This window comes from Apostichopus japonicus, chromosome 20 (genome assembly GCF_037975245.1).
Source record: "Apostichopus japonicus isolate 1M-3 chromosome 20, ASM3797524v1, whole genome shotgun sequence".
Lineage (NCBI taxonomy): Eukaryota > Metazoa > Echinodermata > Holothuroidea > Aspidochirotida > Stichopodidae > Apostichopus > Apostichopus japonicus.
This window is the reverse complement of record NC_092580.1, coordinates 19,591,969-19,614,440: the sequence shown is the minus strand read 5'-3', so window position 1 is coordinate 19,614,440 and position 22,472 is coordinate 19,591,969. Positions and strand designations below refer to the sequence as shown.

The 22,472-nt window shown below is 37.5% G+C and overlaps 1 protein-coding gene and 1 long non-coding RNA gene across 2 annotated transcripts; one reads left to right on the top strand and one right to left on the bottom strand.

Annotated features, from left to right (window-relative positions):
- Positions 1-5,448: 5,448 nt before the first annotated feature.
- Positions 5,449-22,216, top strand: LOC139962028 (ninjurin-1-like). The gene is made up of 3 exons (XM_071961853.1): positions 5,449-6,461; positions 11,646-11,993; positions 19,170-22,216. Exons 1-3 carry the CDS (start codon positions 6,456-6,458, stop codon positions 19,515-19,517), a joined length of 702 nt encoding a protein of 233 aa, XP_071817954.1. The 5' UTR covers positions 5,449-6,455; the 3' UTR covers positions 19,518-22,216.
- LOC139962029 (uncharacterized) lies at positions 11,829-17,760 on the bottom strand. The gene is made up of 4 exons (XR_011791128.1): positions 17,565-17,760; positions 15,585-15,734; positions 13,977-14,058; positions 11,829-11,928 (listed from the first exon to the last, which is right to left on the bottom strand). It is a non-coding gene; the product is annotated as an uncharacterized lncRNA (long non-coding RNA).
- Positions 22,217-22,472: the final 256 nt, after the last annotated feature.

Genomic DNA, 22,472 nt, shown 5'->3' with positions numbered 1-22,472 from the left:
ACCATTTCATCGATTGTTCCCCATATAATGTCACACTTTCGCAATATGACGCATTCGGTGATTAAGCTCTTCCGTAGCTCAGTGATGTGTCTCTCCCCCAGCTGTGTCGCAATTTGTCAAAAAGACATTCGGTAATGTTCCAAAAATAGATATACAGTATCTAACTTCCGTTCTGTAATGCATAGACAGTATACGTCTGTGTTGCAGTTTATCACAAATATATGCATAGCTATATATAAGTATGCAAACGCTCGGCGATAGCTTCTACAGCCTAAGTGTTAATTTCTCGATAGTTATTGCTGTGAAGTAAGTATCGCACCGTATACATGTATCATATATTATGCTATTCGGTGTTTGTTCTATAGATATATAAGCATATTGGACCGTCATGTCATATATCGAATTATGACGCATTGACCTATAGTGACATAGAGGGAAAACTAAGCTTCCGATTATCAAAGTGTCCAAGGAATCGTTCCGAAATTTACAACTTCAATTAATATACATAGTAAAGTATTGTAAACCGAAGACAAGATGGATGATATCATAAAGGGACACTCAGTTAATGACGTAAACCCGTGCTGGAAATGCTACACATAGCCTACTGGCCACAAATAATCAAAACAGTAATACGTCGCGCAGTTACATTTGGTTCACAGTTTTGTGAAACTACTTAAAGTAGTGGTCTATAGGTGAACATTTATTTTCGACGGATGAAAGAGGACAAATAGCTAAGATCTCGGCGAACATTTACATTCAATTCTACTGATCGGTTCGAGATAACAACGTGATTTTGAAGTTGACACATTTTGTACCAAAAGTGAACTTGAAGCAATCAGGTGTGATGTCAGAGTCTAAGCAGACTCAGTCTAAAAAATTGTTCCATGATTTTCATCAAAATTTACATCAAGTTTCAGTTCACACCGAAAGTGGGCTGCATCTCAATATAACACTACAGCAACCGGTTTATTGTTAACTTCACAACTTGGAAGGCTCTATCCAAACTTGGAACCCTATCCAATCATACGCTTAAATTAATAATTGAGAAATATGAAGCAGAATTTTTTTTTTTAAAACAGCGTAACAAATTGAATTAACTTTACGTTGAGTAAATGCTATAGGGGAGAGTATAGTTATGTGACTTCTGCGATATTACTCACTTGATAATATGCAGTCGTAATTCAGGTTGAAAGGAGGAAGAAGCGCTTTTACTTCTCAAGGAGCATTCTGGGTGATATCATACATCAGTAAAACATTATCTTTGAAATCACACCGAGAACAAAGCTCCGTTGATATTTGAGACAAAATTTTGCAAACATGACAATAACAAAGATACCAAATATGAATGACTTGCTTAACCTTAAGTTACATCTGAACTTCTCTGTAATTTGGACTTTCAACTTCTAACGTTCCTTGTATTGAAGACTTCTCTGACGTCATTCTGGAATCAGCTCGTTTTGGGTGTCGTTCATGAGGCCCATCGTATACGTGTGGGACAAATTTCCACGGGGCCTCGACCAACATATACTATATGTATACGGTTGCAATATTAACATGAAATGGAGAACCAAAGGATTCAAATTTATTGATACAGTTTTCCTTTAAAGGAGACATAAAACTCAGCCATAATGAGTAAAAGGTCATCTGATAGACTAATATTATGGGACGCCAAAAAGAACACAAAGTGATGACAGTTATATGAAAGTATATACACGATGATTATAAAAGAACGTGATGACACTATATAGCATTATACACGGATGATAAACGTTGATCCTTTTGTCGTTATCGCGTCAAGCGAACCTTGTTTCTTACCAACGCAGAACACGAAGAGGAACTATATTTGATGTCGATGAGAATATGAAAGTATAAACGGGGACACAGTCAATCATGTTTACTGATAAATAAGACGGGTTACGCATATGCATGACATATCCTATTGGACATATGTTATTCGCCAAGATGACGAATATGGAGATTGGGTTTCACCAAGCAGAGATGTAAACATTATAGAGATGTATCTGCATGGTACACACAGTATCATCGTGCATGCACTGTGATGTAATCGATACGTTCTGCTCAGTTACTTTTCAAATAAAGGAGGCGGAGGGGCCAGAGAAAGAGAAATAGAAGATTTCACAAGTAAAACTAACATTTGTTATACGTTTAAAAATATCGCCAACAAAGCAAGAATTGTATTGATTACCTCTTCTGCAAAGGATGACTATGTCTTCTTTAGGAATGGCTATGCTGAGACAGATTTTTAAGTGGTGCTTTCACTGGTTTCAGAAGCTTATTCATTTATCAAAATAAACGTCTATAAAAAAATATGTCATCTCTCTGGAATGCCTCGCTAGGGTTAAATAAATAAAGAGATCGGCTCATGATCCTATAAGCCTAACTTTAATCCACTGTTTTATAAACCTACTATAATAACCCAACGGAAAATATTTCTTTGACCTGTATACATCGGAAAAGCATATCATCCATGAATAACATCCCACACCGAAGTTAGTACAGACTAAAAGATGTTATGTCAATTCACACAAACCGTTCCAACGCCATTTGTACATGTCCAATCTGAATCGCATTATAGAGCGGTTTATTTCTTGAATTCGTAAAAGTCGTACCTTTTTATGCATTATGATACCAATTAAGCGCTGGCCTCAGGTTCAGCCGCTTTGATTGATGAGCCACTGATGTTTGAAGGCTCGATTCTCTCTTCAACTCTCTCCGCTCTCTCGCTCTCGCTTCCAACACACATATATTTCACTAATGATCCTCTAAGCTATTATTATACTGCATCGAATCAGCAGTGAACCATAACATCTCACTGGAATAATTAGGTTCACTTTAAATACTGGCGATGTACACTGTTGGGTCTGTAAAATACTGTATAAGTTACTCGTTGTATAGCCTATATGGTAACTGAATATATCAGCCATCATTGAACGTGGGACGATGCCATCGAAACGTCGGCGACGTTTGTTATTGTTCGATATACGCCAAGTACATATTTTCATGGTTTGTCTGCTAATGAGTAGTAGCTAAGATAGGATGGAATGAGAGATTCGTGTCATGAGTATACATTACATGTTTGGGCCATCTCATCCGTAGCATGACATTCTAACCCCTCCCCGACACGGGGAAGGGGTCAGAGAAACCTTGAGGGCAGTGATTTGAAAAAGAGTTCAAAATTATGACAGGAGAGTTAAATTATTTCGCATTTGGGTCCCAAGGAACGGTCAGGAACTGCCTGACGAAATACTTGAACTTTCATGAGCTTCAAGTTTCAGTGTAACCTAGACAGCTTACCGGGGCTTCGTCCCTGGACCCACCAGGGGCCCTCGAGTGGGCCCTTGGACTGAACGCCTACGGGATAACAAACCATGCGCACGGTGCGGCCTTTGGCAGCTGTCGTTCAACGCTAATGGTCATCCGTCTAACCCTGCCCCCCTCCCATGTCGATCCCTGGTTTCTGAGGTAGGCTGTAATTTTATGGAGAACAAAATATTTTTGAATGTGATTGCGTCTAAGTTTTTTTGTATTCGAAAGGCAAAAGGCCGCTGATATATAATACACCAAGAAAGAAACGCGAATAATACTGACAGTTGATTGGTGGAATGGGGGTGGGAGGGGTCTGGGGATTCTGGGCTCATTTGTAAATACTTGTGACTAGCAGGGTCTATGTTTGTGAAGCCCGTGCATGTATAGATGTTATCAGCCAATTGGTGATAATTTCACACTACGACTTTACAAGAGCTTCAAACATTCAAGCACGGAAGTGATGTACTGACCCATTTAGATATCAACGCTGACGATTTCTATCCCTTCTGCTCCTATATATCTTTTCATGCACACTTCTATTCGTCTACCCGACTTTTGATCAGATTCACCAGCCGATTCGCATGCTAGTATGTATTATACTATTGTACTGTAATATTAAAACGTTACAAATATAATTGCCTATAATATATCATTGTACCATACAATACTATGTGCAACAACATTACTGCGGTTTTATATTATAGTATTACGAATTTACGACACATATGATACTATGTGAATCGGGTGGATTAACATACCTTCAATTGAGTGCATATATTAGTCTTGTGTGACGGACATGAACAGATTGTCATACGACAGGTTGCACAAAAACGACTATTTGGAGTCTATCATGCAAATTTCATGTCTTTTGAAGTACTCTATTGAAATAGCCCTAATATACTCTGAGAACTTTCTAACCGTTATGAGCTGATGAAAGCTTAGATAACTCGCAAAATGCTGCTTTGAGTCTCACACACCCTAACACATGAGACGTCACTTGTGAATTTACCTAAGCGTGACACAAGGAATGTCTGCACCTATATCAGCAATCACTTTCAAGAAGTTGGTATTGAAAAACTTCGTCGATGCGTGACTGCAGAATAGGCTTATCAGAAGAAAAAAATACAGCTACTTCTACCACTAACTAGAATAGGGATTTTATTTGGAAGAATTATTCAATGAAAATAAGCTGAAACTGCTAGTCTTGCTAACGAATTGTTGAACAGCTAAATTAAAAGAAAAAATGGGGGCGGTATATATATATATATTTACTGGCAGTCGATCTTACACTGTCAAACTTACACTGCGGAGACCCTTTGCATTTGACACTGATATTATCTTCTTCTTTTTGACAACATAATCAAACATGGGAGAAAGAGATTCCATATCAAACCATCAAATTACAAGTAAACGCTTGTTACTATAGCTTACACGTTAAACTGGTATCAGTGAATATTGGTAAGCACACAGCGCTCTATAACATTGAGGCGTTACCTGAATACGAGTAACAATTAGATAGCATCCTCAGATCGATACACTTAAGTTAGTTAAGCAACTTAAGTAACCAACTAAAGTACATTAAATAATCTAATATTATATAGGTACCTATAATACGTCATGATATCGCTGTAACCAAAATAGATGGGGCTATTCATTTATCAGTGTAAGTGACTATAGAGGGCTGTAACCAGTGCATGATGTATTGTTGTCAAATCCCTGCATATAGACCTGGGAAGTACGTTCCGTTCTTCGGGTATTGCTTCCATGCGTATTGACGGGCACCATAACGTGCTTTCAAGATAATCGGAAACGTTCAGACAGAATGAACGAAAAGGGGAAAGAATAGGAGGATGAAGGGACGGCGTCGCCATGGACTGTCAGTAATTTCCCCTCACTTGAGTGAATTGTAAGTTAAAATGCCCTCCGTAACCATTTTCAATCGGCATATGTTATAATATTTTCTGAAATTTTGAATTTTCCCCGAAATTTTTTAATATCAGAAATTTCACCCCTTTTTTTCAAAATTCGATATTCGATATTTTGCATTGACATTTTGACTTGCCGCTCGTAAGTTCATTCTTTACATACTTTTTCACCAAAGTTTTAAAATATTCTCAAAATAATAACGTCTGAGGTAGAAATTTTCCCTTGTTTCTCGAGAATTTGACTTGTTTAAGCTCACAATATCGATTTGTCATAAAATGTTCGACTGTTCATCCCGAAATTTAGCTTCCTCGAAATTTTGACTGAACTTATGTAGCAAATTTGATGTAATATATAGAAATTCCCAGATAAATTATCTTGAAATTTCGACATTTATATTGCATGTCGACTTTTATTCCACTTGCGATCGAATTGTAACGTTTCATGTCGAAACATTTCGTACATGAAGCAAAACATTTGATTGCTTAGCATTCGTTTAGGTAATGCAAATGATCCAATTGAATGGCTCCCGCATCCCTATCTACAAAAGTAAAGGGGAGGAGCGAGAACTTACATAGCACTCCCCTCCCAGCCTAATGAGTTCTCCCCCTTTGCCTCCTGATCCTACTCTTATGATAAGACATTGAGGACATTCAAACTGCCCTTGACTGAATACTTCACATCAGGACAAACGCCCCCACATAGCCGCGGAACCCTCTCCTAAACTTACAGCTATGACGCCGACTAAACCGAAGTGATGGCGCCCATCTGAAACATTTTCTGAAACTGTTACACGACATCCATTTTGCTGGCACCGATAAAGCGTGCGCTTTTGGGAATACTGCACATGAATTGAGTGCTAAATAACACACCACAACGTACGTAAATTTGTACGTACCATCTTTACGTACCTGCACAATGAACACTAATACATTACGGACGAGAACACCTTGCTAACCCTGAGAGCGGAGTTGACGTGTAAAGTTAATCGATTTCAGCTCGGATCGCTTAGAAGTGGCTTATGCATAAACGTGAGATAGGCATGTTCATCATCTACTGCATGATTGTATATGGAATTTTCACATGGAATGAATATTTGCATGTACATCTTTGACATTTCTCTGAAGTCATCGAGAAGATGACCGTAGCAAACCTGTGACTTGCCGTGGTTACTAAGAACGCCGACTTCCAATGCATGGTTCGGAATGAATGTAAGTTTGTTTAACCAATGTGAGATTCTGTCATATGAACTCAAGTTATCTTGTTGTTGTTTATAGTTAGAAGAAAGCCAGGGTTTTAATATATCTGCTTAAAGCTAAGAAATAATTTGCATGCTTTATTAGTGCGATGCGATTTAGTTGTACCGAATAAGGAAAAGTGGTTGCTTTTCATGTTTTGTCGTCTGCTACCAAGTCCTGAGTATTGTGTAACAATGACAATACACCACATCGTTAGGCCTGACACTGACAGTATATACATAAGTTCTACCTGTACCAAACCGAACTTAACTATTGAGCCCAGTTTAAAATGGGTAATTTCGTAATAGCCATAAGATGGACCGACGTGATTACAATTCTTCCAGGCCAAACTAGTGTAACAACATATCGAATTGTTATGTCAGCAATTCATTCTCCAACATTTAGCTAATCTTTTTCATAGCAAAATCAGTGTCCATTGTGATTGTGGATTTTCTAACAGGTTCCTGCAATCATTAATGTTTTCTAAGTATGCTTGTTAGACATTTTTTGGGGTCATTTTTAGAATACTTAACTATAGTCTTAATTTAGTCTTTACCAAATTTATGCTAAGATAAACATGTATTACTATGTATAAAGAAAGTTAGACCTTATTAAAATAGACCAGCAATCATGAATGATAAAGAGAATTTACAACTGAGAATGTTTGGTGTGTTTTTGAAACCTAGCCTATGTTGTGTGTTACTTCCACAGCATTTGAACAAGACTGTATCATCTATATTTGAAAAATAATTTAAGGTGAACTGAAAGATCCATAAATAAACATACTGTAGCTGGTAAGGGTGAAACATTAAAGGGTGTGAAGACTTGCGCAAAAAGAAATGTCTAATGCCGGTAATCTGACCTACTGTAGTTTCGAATGAGGTGTAACAGAAGTATTAGACACCATCATCGATCCCAGAAAATACACACACACAGCTTGCTACTGTGGGTAATTAGACACTAGTGTACAGTCAGTACATACAGCTGCGGTCAATAACCACAGCACAGTGTACAAACGATACAGCGATGGACATTATCAGGTCCAGCTAAAGATAACAGGGTATCACGTTTCAGTACTGTCTGCATTTTGTAGCGACACAAACAAAACGTCACTTGCGAGCTTGGGCGGGATTACGGGGGGGCAAGAGGGGGCATTTGCCCCCCCACTTTTTCCCAAACCTTAGTTCACTTTTTTTGTCGTTTTTGTAGACAAATGTGCACAACCCTAATCGAAATTATTCCCCCACAACAGCTCTATCAAATAGGCCTATTTGTTTCGAATCTAAGTCGAATTTGTGTTAACATCGTAACATATAGCAGAATAACTGGAGCTGGAGCTAGCACATGGTTTGCAGCACAGGTTACGAATCCTGGAGCTAACACACTAGCGATTCACGTGATGATTCCGCGGCATGTGCTATAGTGCTAGCTTCAGGAATTGATTTTCAACGTTGCTGCTCTACTGAATGCGTTGAATAACTAAATCCAGAGAAACGATTTACGAAAGCCAGATTTGTATATTGGGTATATCAATAATTAAATTCAATACACTGACACATGACACCCCCCCTCCCCCGTCGTCTAGCCCTTCATTAACAGTAAGTAACATTCAAGTATTTATTATGCATTTCTATGTTGCCTGATATCTGGCAATAGTTCAAACATAATGCTGGTACTGCCAGGTAATAATTTCATTTTCAAATCTCAACCAGTACTATGAAATGACCCGTAAATATTGCTCCATGTTGCACCTAAAATTCACCCCGCCTCGACTTCAGTGGCGACGGAACCGGTGGACTTGAGGGACTTATCCCCCATGAAAAAAAGTGGGGGGAGGGGTAAAGGAAGGTTCAGCCCCCAATATTTGCCAAGTGCTCCAAGAAGTGGGGACCGCGGGGGGAATTTCGAAGTGGGTGCTGAACATTTTCTTGATCGGTCCAATGCACACTATACTAATAATTTTAGGGGGAAAGAACTGTCTATATGCGATTTATTGTCATTTTTGCTGATCTAGGTTTTCCTTTTTGCTTAAATTTCGACGCGCCGCGCCAACTGATGGTGGTGCACTGCCTAATTAAATAGTGACGTATAAGCTTCAGTTGTACATCAACATATAAGTTCTTCTATCTGTCCTCCCTAAATTTACACACGTTCATTAATTGTGTAGATACGATTTAAAGCCTATATGGGGGTGTTAATTTTACCGATCTAAGGTTACCTTTCATCAAACATTTTGCCGCTCCTTGCCAACCGATGATGGCGCTCCGCTTAGATAGTGACGTATAACAAAAGTTGTACATCGCCATCTGACCATATGTTCTACTATCAATCCTCTTCAAATTTTTAAACGATAATTAACTATCTAGATACAATTGCAGACATGAGATCCATATTTCAAGGATGGGTACATGCAGCTTAGAGCACTCGGGAAGGGCCGTTTCCGGCCATCTGGAGGGTTTGTAAAGCCAAAAAATTTTGGGTACGCTCCGCGCCAACCGATGGTGGCGCTCCGCTTAGATAGTCTTGCTGGCAGGTTTGCCCCCCCACTTTCACAACTCAAATCCCGCCCCTGCTTGCGAGCAACAGAAAGTTAACTTTTTCAGATGGCCACACGCAGTGTGGGGCGAGTCTTCAATGCCTTTAACATGTGAAAGTTGTAAGCAAGTATTGGAAGGTTCAATTTGAAATTTATTTTCAACCTCTTTTGGTAGGTATAGTTTCCACAAATACAACTGAGCAATCCTGAAAAATAATTTTTTCCGCCAAGTTTGGTAATAGTAATCCTATCCTATCCTTCTCCTCTCTCTATCCTTAGCCTCCTATTCTCATCCCTCACCCAAAAGAATTAGGGGCAAAAATATGAACACTGGGAAAATACTTTAAGCTTAAAAAATCTGTTCTCCATTGTTATGAATGAATGTACAGTATCTGTTGTCCCTATTTGAGTATCATTATCCATCTTAAAGATCAACAACCCACATAAACCCGCTTAGCCTCATGTTCCTTTACTGCGGACATTTGATTTGCATAATTACCAATCCTTTTCTGTAGTATGTGTGAAAATATTCTATGCAGAATTGAGGATCTAACTATATATTGCTGGCCCGGATGCTTCTAATAAGCTTGACTTTCTCAGGTTGATGTGCTATGTGAAATTACTTTTGTTTGGTTCAATAGGTTTAATTTGTAATTAATCAATTCTTAATTTACTAATGTTAAATTTTAAATTATGTCACACAGTTTATGCCAAAAATTGCAATGCTGATTTTTAAAGCTTCTCCATTGGTCCTCATCCATCAGCATTTCAATACATTAATCTTTTTCTAAGACAACAAACTTTGTTGTTTGCTCGTGGATAATGCGCAAACAGTGCAATATGAAGGAGGATCAGCAAACTTGATTAAAAACATTTTTTTAAACAAAAATGCCATACATGCATGTTATATAATATACTTGCATTGATTTCAGCTACATTTTCATCAAAAAACAAACAAATGAGAAATGGATTTTTGAAAACTTTTAACCGACATTGTCGTTGTATGGTAAAAGCTGGTTTGTGCACGAATCCAGAAAGTTTGCCTTGACTGAGTGTGTGCAGTGGTATATCTAGGAAATCGTTCAATATCTTGAAATTTAGAACGATCAAAGAAGTTAGGTGTCAAACCAGTTACCTGGACAAAAGTAAAGTACTTAAATCCTGGACTGATTCAGTATCTGTGATCTTTCTTGGTTTGAACTAATCTGGTTCCACAATCAACATGCTTGAAACAAAATACTCTTTTTGAGAAAATACTAAAATCCTCTTTGAATGTCTTAAGGTAGATATAAAATTTGGAATAATCTGTAAACATTATGGTGCCATATATGAAATCTTTATCATTATCAACAGTGGCGAAGCTAGGGTATTGGTCGAGGGGGGGTGGGGGGATGGTCTGTAGGGGCACTTTCGACACTATCTAAGCGGCGCCAACACAGGTTGGCGCGGAGCGTACCGAAATTTTTTGAGTCAAGATACTCCCTAGATCGCCGGAAATGACCCTTTCCGGGCTTGCTAATTTGCAGATAAACGAAGAATAAATAGGTGTCATCGGAAGTTTATATGGGTGTTCCGCCTTTAGAGCCGTCAGAAAATTACACCAACAAAATGTGACAAATGTCAATAGGTAGATGAGAGCGCAATAAAAAAGTCAATCGCGAATAAGTAAAAAGTGGTAACAAGCTGAAAAGGGCGCCAGCAGTCCATTTGAGTCCGTCAGGGGGGGCATCCGCCCCCCTGACTGTATGGACGCTCCGCCACTGATTATCAAGTAGGCAATTATGCTTAATAAAATCACAAACAATACAAAATGTGAGGAATTTTTCATTGAAATGATTTGTTTCTAAATAGTATGATTATTCGACTTCTCATCATATGCAAAACTTTGAGTACCAAATCTATTAAGAAAATGAAATACTCAGTAATTAGGAACATTAATAGCATTCAGCCCAAGTTTAGTAAATGCAAAGAATGATAAAGACTAGACCGATACATAAATCAGAGCTGTGAAAATGAGTTACGTCTAAATGTTGCCGTTTCTTATTGACACTTGTTTTGAAAGTTTTGAAACGATCTTCTCAAAACTTAAAGAATGCTGCGACAACAAGTCGAGTCCCATTGATTGACTTGCATCACAGAGTGAGTAATCTCTAACTGGGGAATGATGGCACAAATTCTCTTTTCATGAGCCTTTTCACTCTTAAAGAACGAGTGACTGATACCATGACTCTTTACAACCCCAGCAGAATATTTTCTATTCAAGTGTACATGATGTCTGAAGATATTATCCGTCCAACGTACCATTCGCTGTAAACGTAAATTTGTTTAAAAACGATTACAGAGTTCATATCTCTACAGTGGAATTTTTTTTGTTTTTTTTGTGAGATTTACTTTCATTGAGTGTGATGGATAATTCTTTTGCAATTTTTGGATAATTCTTTTCTTTTGTGTGCACTTTTCCTTCAAGATTTCTTTGAAAAACCAAGTGTGGCTTTTTATAGTAAATTGTTTTGGTCAATTTTTCTTACAGGTTCATTAGCTCCCAGCAGGTCACTATTTCAACTTCCCCTCTCAACTTATCAAATATATTAAGTAATTAAACACTTTCTTTCTCAATTAAGCATTCGACAAGCGAGGAACTTTCAGAGGTGTGTCCAGAAAACGAAGGGAGTACCTTGGAACACAATTCAGACAGACCGAGCACAAGTGGGACCAACATTACTAGAAACATCACAGCTCACGAGGAGGCCTTAGAGACGCATCCGTTGCTCGACGGATCGGTTCAAGAACATTCCAGCGGCAACCCTACCCGGCGTACCCTGAGGGCCGAAGACAAACCGCAGAAGCGACGGTCTCTGTCCCTGTTAGTTCATTCCGGTAGCGTCCACACTCTGAAAGTCAGTCCTAAGAAGAGAAGAGCAGCAGAAGAATACATTGAAATGGCTGGACTACCACCCCCAGTGCCAATGGTAAGTATGATGGAAGTCATATTCAAATAAACCCTGGTTGTTGGCAGTGCCACCACCCAGTTGGGAAAAGTTCCCTCCAAACTGTATTTTCATGTCCTGCTTTTTCCAATGCACTCACATTGATAGTATAAACAGTATGAATATCCTGCTTCTATCAGGAAAAGTGTATGAACTGTTTGTACTGTCATTACGCATGCGTTGAAGCATGACTGAGAGGACAGTATAAAGTGGTATTAGCATTAGAATCAAATAACTGTTAGAAACTGTTCGTACTGTCAGTACGAGTGCTTTGAAGCATGATATGGGAGGAGAGTATCAGGTGGTATTAGCATATATTTAAATTGTCCTAACTGGCACTGTCAATTTTAAAAAGAAGACAGCAAAATTGGTTTAGACTTAGTTTAGATAACCCTTTGTGTCTCCAATTCTTCTAAGAATGAACTCCATCTACTTTCAATGTTTAATTTAACAAAGTTAATGTTTTAGAGCCTTGTTTGGTATGCAAACAGTTAAAACATATATCTGAACATTCCAACAATGTGACTTTGTTGGCCTGAGGTAAAAAAAGGTGCTTAGAGCTTATCACAATTCCCCCTGGCCATGTTATAGACTAGCGTTGCTTGCTGTAAAATCTATCATTGAACATTGCAGTCGACTATTGGAAACATTCTTCATTTAAAAGAAGGTTGTTTCATCCAACAGAATGGAGTAAAGTATTTCATGACAGTGCTTTATTGTTAGGAATGGCTGAAACTTTTCAATCTACCATTTGGAAACTAAATTTTGAAACAAATAAAGGCCATTTTTCATTCATTGGGATGAAGGAAAGGTTTTACAAAAGTGTGTTATTATAAAAAAAATACTGTTTTAAAGTTTTCAATCTGTAGGACATAAATTTTGAAACTTGACCATATTTACCAAAATGCCTGTTTCATCCATTGGGATGAAGGAAAGGTCGAAGTAAATTGCTTTATCATAACAAATGACTATTAAAACTTTCAATCTACCATCTTCTTGGAAAACAATGTTACTAATCAACAAAATTGGCTGTTTGATCCACCAGAATGACAGTTGCTTTATTAAAACAAATTACAATAAAAATTTTCAATCTACCATAAATTTTAATACAAGTCCTTATCAACAGCAAAGGCCATTTTTCATCCAGTGGGATGAAGGAAAAGTTTTTACAAAAGTTGTTTTTATGATAACAAATGACTGTAAAACTGTCAACTTCATCGTCATGGTAACATAAGTTATGAGTAGCTGCAGGGTGTCATTGCTACAAAGGCTTTTGGGAAAGATTCCTCATATTCAAGAAATAAATAAGCAAATGCTGCCAGAAACTGACAAAGTGTAAAGATTTAATTAAGTCATGGATCTAGAAAAGGTACTTTTGACAAATCCTTCTAATATTAGTCTTGGAGAGAATGCTTGGCAGTTAGACTTCGTTATGAAATGAGGCAGGTCACAGCTATAGAAGACACTTGGATTATGTTACGATTTGCATTTATGAAATATCATATGCACAATATTTACCTTAGTTCTTAATTTGAAGAATTTGCACATCTGTTTGTGAGATTGTTTTTGATCAGGGATGTATTTGGGAGGGGGAGGGATGGGGATGATTGTGGATTGGAAGAGGGTGGTAAGTGGGTAGGGGTAGGGGTTAGGAACAGAATCATCACCCTAGGAATGAATTTACACTACAAATGAGTGACGTCAAGTATAATTTAAAAACTTAATGTTTTTGCAGTACATGGATTTTGTATGATAAACTGTCCAGTGTACCTTTTAAAGTTGGTTGGGGAGGGGATTGAGGTTTTGGCACAGTGTGGGGGGGGGGAAGGTGTTTTTAAAAAGGCAATCACTAATATTACACTACTGCATGTATTTAAAACTTTCATCTATTATGTAGCTAAATCACATTTTATGCTCCCTTGTCACTATTATGTCAACATGACTGATTATCAGTTAATACTGTACCTTTAAGAAATAATAAAAAAAAAAGAGTACTCCCTTCACAGTTGATTTTGCAACTTTAGTCTTTCTCGTATAAGCAGCAGATCTGATTAAAATGAAATAATGACACAAAATTAAGTAATTATTATCGGTGTGGTAATCAACTCATTTAAATTATGTTTGCACATCTGTGGCAGTTTGATTTTTTGGTATGATATGCCTTACGGTATTAGAAAACAGTTCGCATGAGCCAAATCGTTTTACCTGCATACATAATGTAGCCAAATGTTTGTCTTTTGTAATATTTCAATTCCAAACAGAGTAGAATTATGCATACAGAAATAGTAATAATGTCTATACCAAAGAATTTTGTTGAGTTACCGCTATATAGCATCAGGAGATATGCTTATATTTACATGGAACAATGTAATTTATGGAATATTCAGTGAGAATGATAATACATGTAAACGTTAACTTCTGAAATGAATGGTAGATTTGGAGGGAGAATTTAAACGGTGGCATCTCAGGGGACACAGTGATCAAATGTTACTAGTTAGTTGAGGGGTTAGGTAGATGATGAAAGTGCATGAGGAGTATGGAGACAGGTAAGAGAGGAGTGAAATAAATTCCCAAAACAGTCAGTTTTGGGGAATTCATAGCAAGATTGCTATCATGCCAACTAAAATTACAGCTGTTGTTGAATTTTGTCAATAAGAAGGATTTTGTCATGATCTTCTTGGATTCTAGCCTTAAAAAATAAAAATACTGTATTCTGTATTTTGGAGAGGTAATTATGCCCTCTCTCCCACCCTCTCCAGTCCCCCCAGTCTCCCCCTTTTCCCCCACCCCTTGCGACAAGACAATCTGCAGTAACGTCTCCTTTGTTGCATCAAAAAAAATTAGTTTGTAGGGGGAAATCACATACAAATCATACCAATATTTTGATTTAATAATTCACAAGTTTGAATTCTTTTTCATTCTTCAAATTTTAATTTGTATTCTTGTATGTTACTGTTCTTGTTTTGGATTTGTTGCTGAATTTGACAAGTGCTATTTACTTCTTTGGTGTACAATATCAAGGTTCAATGTATAAATATCAAATTGTTCAAATTTCCTCATGTTTGAACAGGTGGGTGTGTATTAAAGCCCCTCCCCCCCCCCCCCCCCAAGAACAAAAGGAAAACAAATATATAATAGAAGAAAGAGGTAACATGTGCACATATAGAAAGGTGAGAAGCAAGCCAAAATTAAACAATATTACATTTTATGTTCCAAGCTAAACAAAGAATGTTGAATTATATACAGAAATGAGTTTTATACTTTAAATCAAGGAGATTATAGAAACACACTTAATTGTTAAAAAGATGAGTGAACTTACTAGACAATATCAATTAAAAGGACCTAACTTATGATTATAAGTACACATTTTGCATAAAGTGCATACATATCGGTACATGTGTACTATACCGCACAGTGCTGTTAAGTGACTTGCTTGCAGTAACCCAGGAATCCTACATTTGCACAAATCCCTACCGAGGGTTACCAAAGCTCTAAGCTCATCGACAAATCAAATCTGTTGATGGAATTACATTACAGATGAAGTGGCAGACAAGGATACGTTAAAAATTATACTTGTTCGCTCCATTGACGGGTAGAACTACTGTGTTCGTGGCACTGTGGCATCATCCGACATAGTGGTAGACCTTAATTAATACTCATTGTGGTGCGGATACATTGAAGCAGCGAAGTTTGAACAGTCCATTGATGGTAGATGGCTGGCCCCTAGGCGTGTTATAGAGTGGGAGAGAGAGAGAGAGAGAGTAGGTCTCACGTGAATTAACACCGCAGATGTTAGCATCGCTGCGAGGGCGATGATTGACAATATGGAGGCTTGGGAAGAGAATTACTGGAAGGATAAATGAAGGAAATGTACTGCGGCAGAAATCTAAATGAAATCATCTTTTTTTTTGTTCTTGCATAAAGAATATTTAGAAATCTTGTATGATTGATTTGGAGTCACCTTTATAAGATGACTAAGAGAATATCAAAACAAGAATGTCTAAGTACGATGATTGACGACAAAGAAGAAAATACAAATATTTTGAAGTTAAGTGCCGGGGTGAATTGGGTACATGTGTGTGTAAACAATGTAGGATTGACTAATTATACAGGTATAGTACTCTTTTTTTTATTGTATATTTTTATTGTATATGTTGATGTACTATAGTCAAGTTTCTGATTATGTTGGGAAGAAGGGGGGGGGGGGAGGGGGGTGACGGGTGGGAGGAGGGCCATCAGTGAGGAATGTAAATTGGATCCAGATGGATACAAAATTAAATGTTCAGAACATCTATCTGCAAAATGTACTGATTGGAATCATTTCCCAGTCCACTTATTAATGTATGATGATGTAGCATTATAGCCAAGTTTGTGATTAACTAGTGGGTGGGGGCGGGGGGAGGGGGGAAACGGGAATATTGGCATAAGCGAGGAGTGTAGGAATGAAAAATGATTGAGGTAAAAGCAAATATGAGTATTAAAATGATCATGCATGCAAATAGAGCCATATTATTCTGTAGACAGCTAGAACTGTGTAAGCTTCTCCTGATCCCGGGCCAGCTATTGAATTGAATTAGATATATTAATTTTTACATTTGCAATAAAAAAAATTAAAAAGAGTACAATAAAAGCATTCAAGAGAATATAAACAATTAAATAACGAAGAAACATTTGAATTGCAAAACCTTTGCATACAATTTAAACAATGGAAGAAACTAAATGAAAGAAGCTAAGCTGATCAGAATATCAAACCTAGATCAGGGAGGGGTGGGGTGGGGGAGAGAAAGGAGAAAATTTGCACAACAAGAACCTAATCCTATAACAACCCTTAAAAAAAAGATGAATTTTGACTTTATTTTACCAATTCTATTTCTTTTCTGTTTATGATGATAATGTTTTGGTAAGAAGTCCAACAAGTCCATGTCTTGTTCAAACATTTGAACAGAATGGAACTAAACAAAATTCTCTTTTCATTTATATCGATGAATTTTTATGTCATCCTCTGGTACAACACTGATGTGGGAGCAAATGAAGGGAAGGTGTTGGGTCACAGAGAAGGGGGGGTGGAAGGTGAGGGTGGCATGGAAATATTTGCTGTTTAAAAAGAAAGAGATTCTTGTCAGCTGATTCTGGGTATAGTATTATAAGAGATTTTTTTATCAGAGTGCACACGGGAGGCCTCAACAGCTGCTACGGGACACGGGCAGCCATTATGTTTACTACTTCACTACCTAATGTCTATGATGGACTTGGTCTGTCATGTGAGGATTTCATCTTTGTTGAGAGCACAGAGGGAAGGAGAGAGTGAGAGAGATTGACTGAGAGAAGTTTTCTCTACAAGTGTGAATCAAAATGTTGAACCTTTTTTTGGTAATGTTGAACTTTAATACCTGGATAACATATTCCTTCATATATCTTCATGCAAAATTAATGCAACACTGCAGATCTAATGTTTGTTCTTCAATTTACAAAATGACAGTTTTTACACAATATATGTAGATCGATTGATGCCAACTTCCCAATTTCTGTCAATGCTATAAATATAAATCCTACCTGCCAGAATTTCCCTTGTTTATGCCGTGTGACTGAAACACCTAATTCCAGCCACTTCGGCTGCTGGGTTTTATATCCCGAGCCCAGAAATTGATCTCTTCTCGGCTTAGATCATTCTGAATGCACATATCATTTTTGCTCAACGACTAGATGCACAATCAACTTAATGCCTTCCACTCAAGCGGAAGTGTAAAAAGGTTACTGGAATATGAATGTCTGATTGCACAGTGCAAGGTGGCACACTGCTACTACGAGTCTCCCAGACAAATGTCATATACTATAGTACTAAGGAGAGTGTTAATTTGATCGGATGTGGAGTATGTAAGAGTATGTTAGATGAATTATGTCAAACAATATAGAAGAGAAATAGAACAAAAAGGAAGCATTGAAATAAAATGCGACCATAATCAACAGACAGAAGAGAGAGAGAGAGATTTTGAAAAGTCACTTAAGATTCGCCGAATATGTAGTCAAGACCTTAAATTTTAGTCCCATTTATTGACAATTGCTCCAGATACTGCTAAAGTTAATTACAATTTCCTTTGAAAAATAGCTAAGAAATGCCTGCCAGGGATAGGTGAGGGTTTGTAGATTTGAATTGCAATTTTCTGGACAGTAGTTTCGTCAACAAAAATGCAAATTGTGACAGTCAGTTGACAAAAGTCTGACAAGGTTACCGAAAAAGACTCGAACAGCAACAATTGAGTTACATACAGTATGCTCTCTCCATTTTCAATTTAAACTTTTGTTTCGAATTGTCTCAAGGTTACGAATATGCTGGCAGTATAGTAAGTAAATGCTAAAGGATGCTTGGCAGGAAAGTCAATAGAAATTATTGAGCCATCCATCTCTGGTCTAGAAATTAACTCCGTCTGTGACATTTAAGTGTGCTCAGGAACACCAATCGTAAACTGAAACCGAGCAGGCTCTTAATTTTGAATTATTCACGCTGTGAATGAAAGCCCCCCGTGAAACAAGATTGATAACAGTCGAATTTACTTTTTGAAGGAATCATGGAAAGTGGAGACATGACAGTGTCATTAACATGCAGACATTCCTCATTGTCGTGTCTTGTTTAAATAGATATATTGTACTTCATGTGGGTACTTTTGTTTCATGCATATTCATAGAACATTGAATTAAATTAAATTGACTTAGATATGTGAAACACACTTGAATGCAAGCTTCAAGGATAATGTTAGTTTACATTTTCATTAGTTTTTCATGAATCAAAGTGAATAAAAATATCTTTAACACTATATATTTTTTCAATTTCAAAGGCTGAGAATTAATGAAAACACAGACAGATCCAATGTAAAAGAAGAATTCGGTCAAGAGGAAAAATTTGTAATTTTAGTTTACATGGAAAAGGAGGAGGATTGGAAGAAATTGGACAGGAGGGGGGTGGGGAGGATGGGGGGGAGGATGGAGAGGAAGGTCCCTTTGTCTGAGACTCTTTGGTGTTACTACTGACAGAGTACGCTGCATGTCACAGACACCTCTGCCCCACTTATTCCCTTTGGTTACACCACTGAGTGTAGATTGCTAACCCTACTTCACAAACTGACTGCCTGTCTGACTGTCTGTCTGTCTTCTTGCCATCAGAATCCACGTCCTCCATCTCTGGACTACAACCTCTTCACCACCAAGCAGACCATCGCCCAGGGTCTGTTACTGGCCTCCCTCCTAATGTGCAATGTCTCCCAGCTCAAGACGCTGGTCATGAACGGCCACCAGTTTCAGTTCTTCAGGTTTGTGACAACTTTCATCATCTTCTCCATCGTCTTGGAGATCGTTCTGGGCATCGTCCTCTTGTTCTTAGGCAAAGACGATTTGACGGACATTTACGAACAGAGACGGTTGGATAAATTGAACAACATGGCAGTCTTTCTAGCATTTCTGATTATCATTATTAATGTATTCGTCGCTGCTTTTGGGCTGATGGCAGACTAGCGTAGTCGTCGTCATGGTCCCGCCCATTCCAGCCCGCTTATTCTGTAAGGATGTTGTGAGAAAATGGAAGAAGATTAAGGTCACCAATGAGTGCTAACAGGGCCACAGCAGCCCCTAACCCACTGTCTCTGTCCTTACCGATGGAGAATAATTCAATAGTGGTGAAATAGTGACACATACAAGTTTGACTCGAGAAGTCGCTAACAGGTTTCTTTATGAAAGTGTGGGATGTAACATGTATAGTATCAGTATATAAGGCATCGTGTCAGAGAATAAAAAGTAACAAAAAGGAATGAAGATGTAAGAAAGAAACTTACATGTGTTGTCATCATTATAAAAAAATATCTTGTTACCTCGATGGAGGCTGTTGAATCTTTCAACAAAAAATATTTAAAAGGAAAGAAAGAAAAAGAACACGTTTGGGTGAAATTTAGGGAAAAGGGAAAAAACAGTTAGTTTTATTTCCCAGAATGTGGACCTGGAAATGGTCAAATCTTCTTTTTGTAAACATATATTAATTTGTAATGTTGTGTGCCAAACATACGTATATTTTGTATCTAAAGAGTTGTAATGACAAAACTCGAGGTTTCTATAAGTATCTTGCCAGAAAAGTTTGAAGTCTTAGAAATTCTATGATTCTTCTTATAAGTGGCTGTCAGTTTTTTCTGTTGTTATCTTTTCTGTCTGTATTTTCATTCCTGGAATGTAACTCCTTGTTGTGCTTTGTTTTATGGATAACTGTTGTTTTTAACTGCAACAAGCAGAATCAAAACACTTGTGTAGTCATATTTATGTTAGTCCTTTTTGTAATGTTTCCATCGGTGAGACGGGAAAGTAAATTTAAGTTGAAAGTGGTATTTGACCAAAACTAATAACTTTATATTAAGGAGCTTTCAAAGAATTGTAGTCCCAAAACTCTGGTTTATAGCTTCAGTGGTGTCCAAATTTTATACATAGAAATATTAAATAAATTAGCATTACCTAGTAGAAATTGCTGAATTAGTTTTACCACAAAAAATAATATTCCAAGCAACTTCCTATATCACCAAAGAAATGGTTTCCATCCAAGCAATTGTCCAGTCTCCTAAAACAATTTTTGTAATTTATAAGTCATGGACATCTGGCAAATGATACACTCTGAATGGCTAGGCAGGATTTTGTTTCGTAATTACACATTGGAAAAACAAAACTGATGTTTTCCCAGATGACTCCAGTAAGGACTGAAATATCTGTTAAATATCCATATTATGAACTACTTATCAAGTAAAGGGGCTATAAGAATGCTGAGGAGGAAGCTATTTTGTCGGCCATTAGTTAAGATCTACTATCTGGTATAATGATAATGAAAAGGGTGAAAATGGGTTAACTGTAGTCCCACATATATCATAGACTAAATAAAGATCGCTTATGCTTTACTTAAACCGGACTAATTGCTGTGATTTGAGACCACTACTTGCCTGTGCTTGAACTCACTTTTGTGGATCTCTAATACCTACTCAGGGCATTGTGGATGCCTTGTATAGCAACTAGTGAAAAGCTTAGGCACTTAAAGGCATTGAAGACTCGCCCCAAAACGGTGTGCGGCCATCTGAAAAAGTTGACTTTCTGTTGCTTGAAAGTGACGTTTTGTTCGTGTCGCTACAAAATGCAGACAGTAATGAACCGTGATATCTTAATTGTTATCTTTAGCTGGACCTGAGGTGTCCATCGCTGTATCGTTTGTTTACTGTGCTGTGGGTATTGACCGCAGCTGTATGTACTGACTGTACACTAGTGTCTAATTACCGACGGTAGCAAGCTGTGTGTGTATTTTCTGGGATCGATGGTGGTGTTAACACTTTTGTTACACCTCATTCGAAACTAGGTCAAAACACCGGCATTGTTTACTGTGCTGTGGGTATTGACCGCAGCTGTATGTACTGACTGTACACTAGTGTCTAATTACCGACGGTAGCAAGCTGTGTGTGTATTTTCTGGGATCGATGGTGGTGTTTAACACTTTTGTTACACCTCATTCGAAACTAGGTCAAAACACCGGCATTATAGACGTTTCTTTTTGCACATCTTTACACCCTTTCAGTACTCGTACTCACTACATGTACTAGCACTACATAGCAGAGAAGTCAGAACTACAACATTACACTCACAGCTAGTATATGATTTGTGATTTCCTAAAGACAGCTATGAGTACCCTGGGAACTTTTCGATTGAAAGTATGCGACCATAGATCTCTGTTTTGACACATCTGCATATCATCATGTTTCTCTTGAAATAATTACTGAATCTTAATAGCTGGTCTTTTATGTTTTCACAAAGAAATTCATTGAGGCAAAATTTTCTGATACATAACAAAACAATGCATTATACAAATTTCTGCATGGATGAATAATACAGTAATGGAACTATAAACATTAAATCCATATTTTTGGTAGTATGATATAATGTAGGTATTTCAACAGGTCTAGGCAATGAAAACAATTTGACAGCTGACAAACATGACACGTTGTGTTATGAGACACTAATTTTGACATATTTTAATAAAATGATATTTGGGTGTGAACTATGAGAACATTCACCAAGAAGTAGGGCAAACAGTGACACTTTATGTTATACATGTGTAAAATAAAGCAACACGTTTGTTTTAATGTTTATAATCTCCGGTCATCACCCGAAGATCAGGTGGTTCATTACCCAAGGACTAGGCCAGTCAGAAATATGGTTTCCTGTATATGCCTTGTTCTAATAAACCTAACTGTTATAGTATCTCCAGTGATAGTCATAAAAATATTTTAGTTTTATTTTTATTTACAATTACGATAAACTAGAACACAAATGAGTGGAATTGCTAAATGCAAAAAAATTGAAAGTGAGAAATTGTAAGGAACTTATAAAACAAAGGTGTTTGGGGGGCTGGAAGTACATTTGAAGCATTGTGGGAAGTCAGGTAAGGTAGCA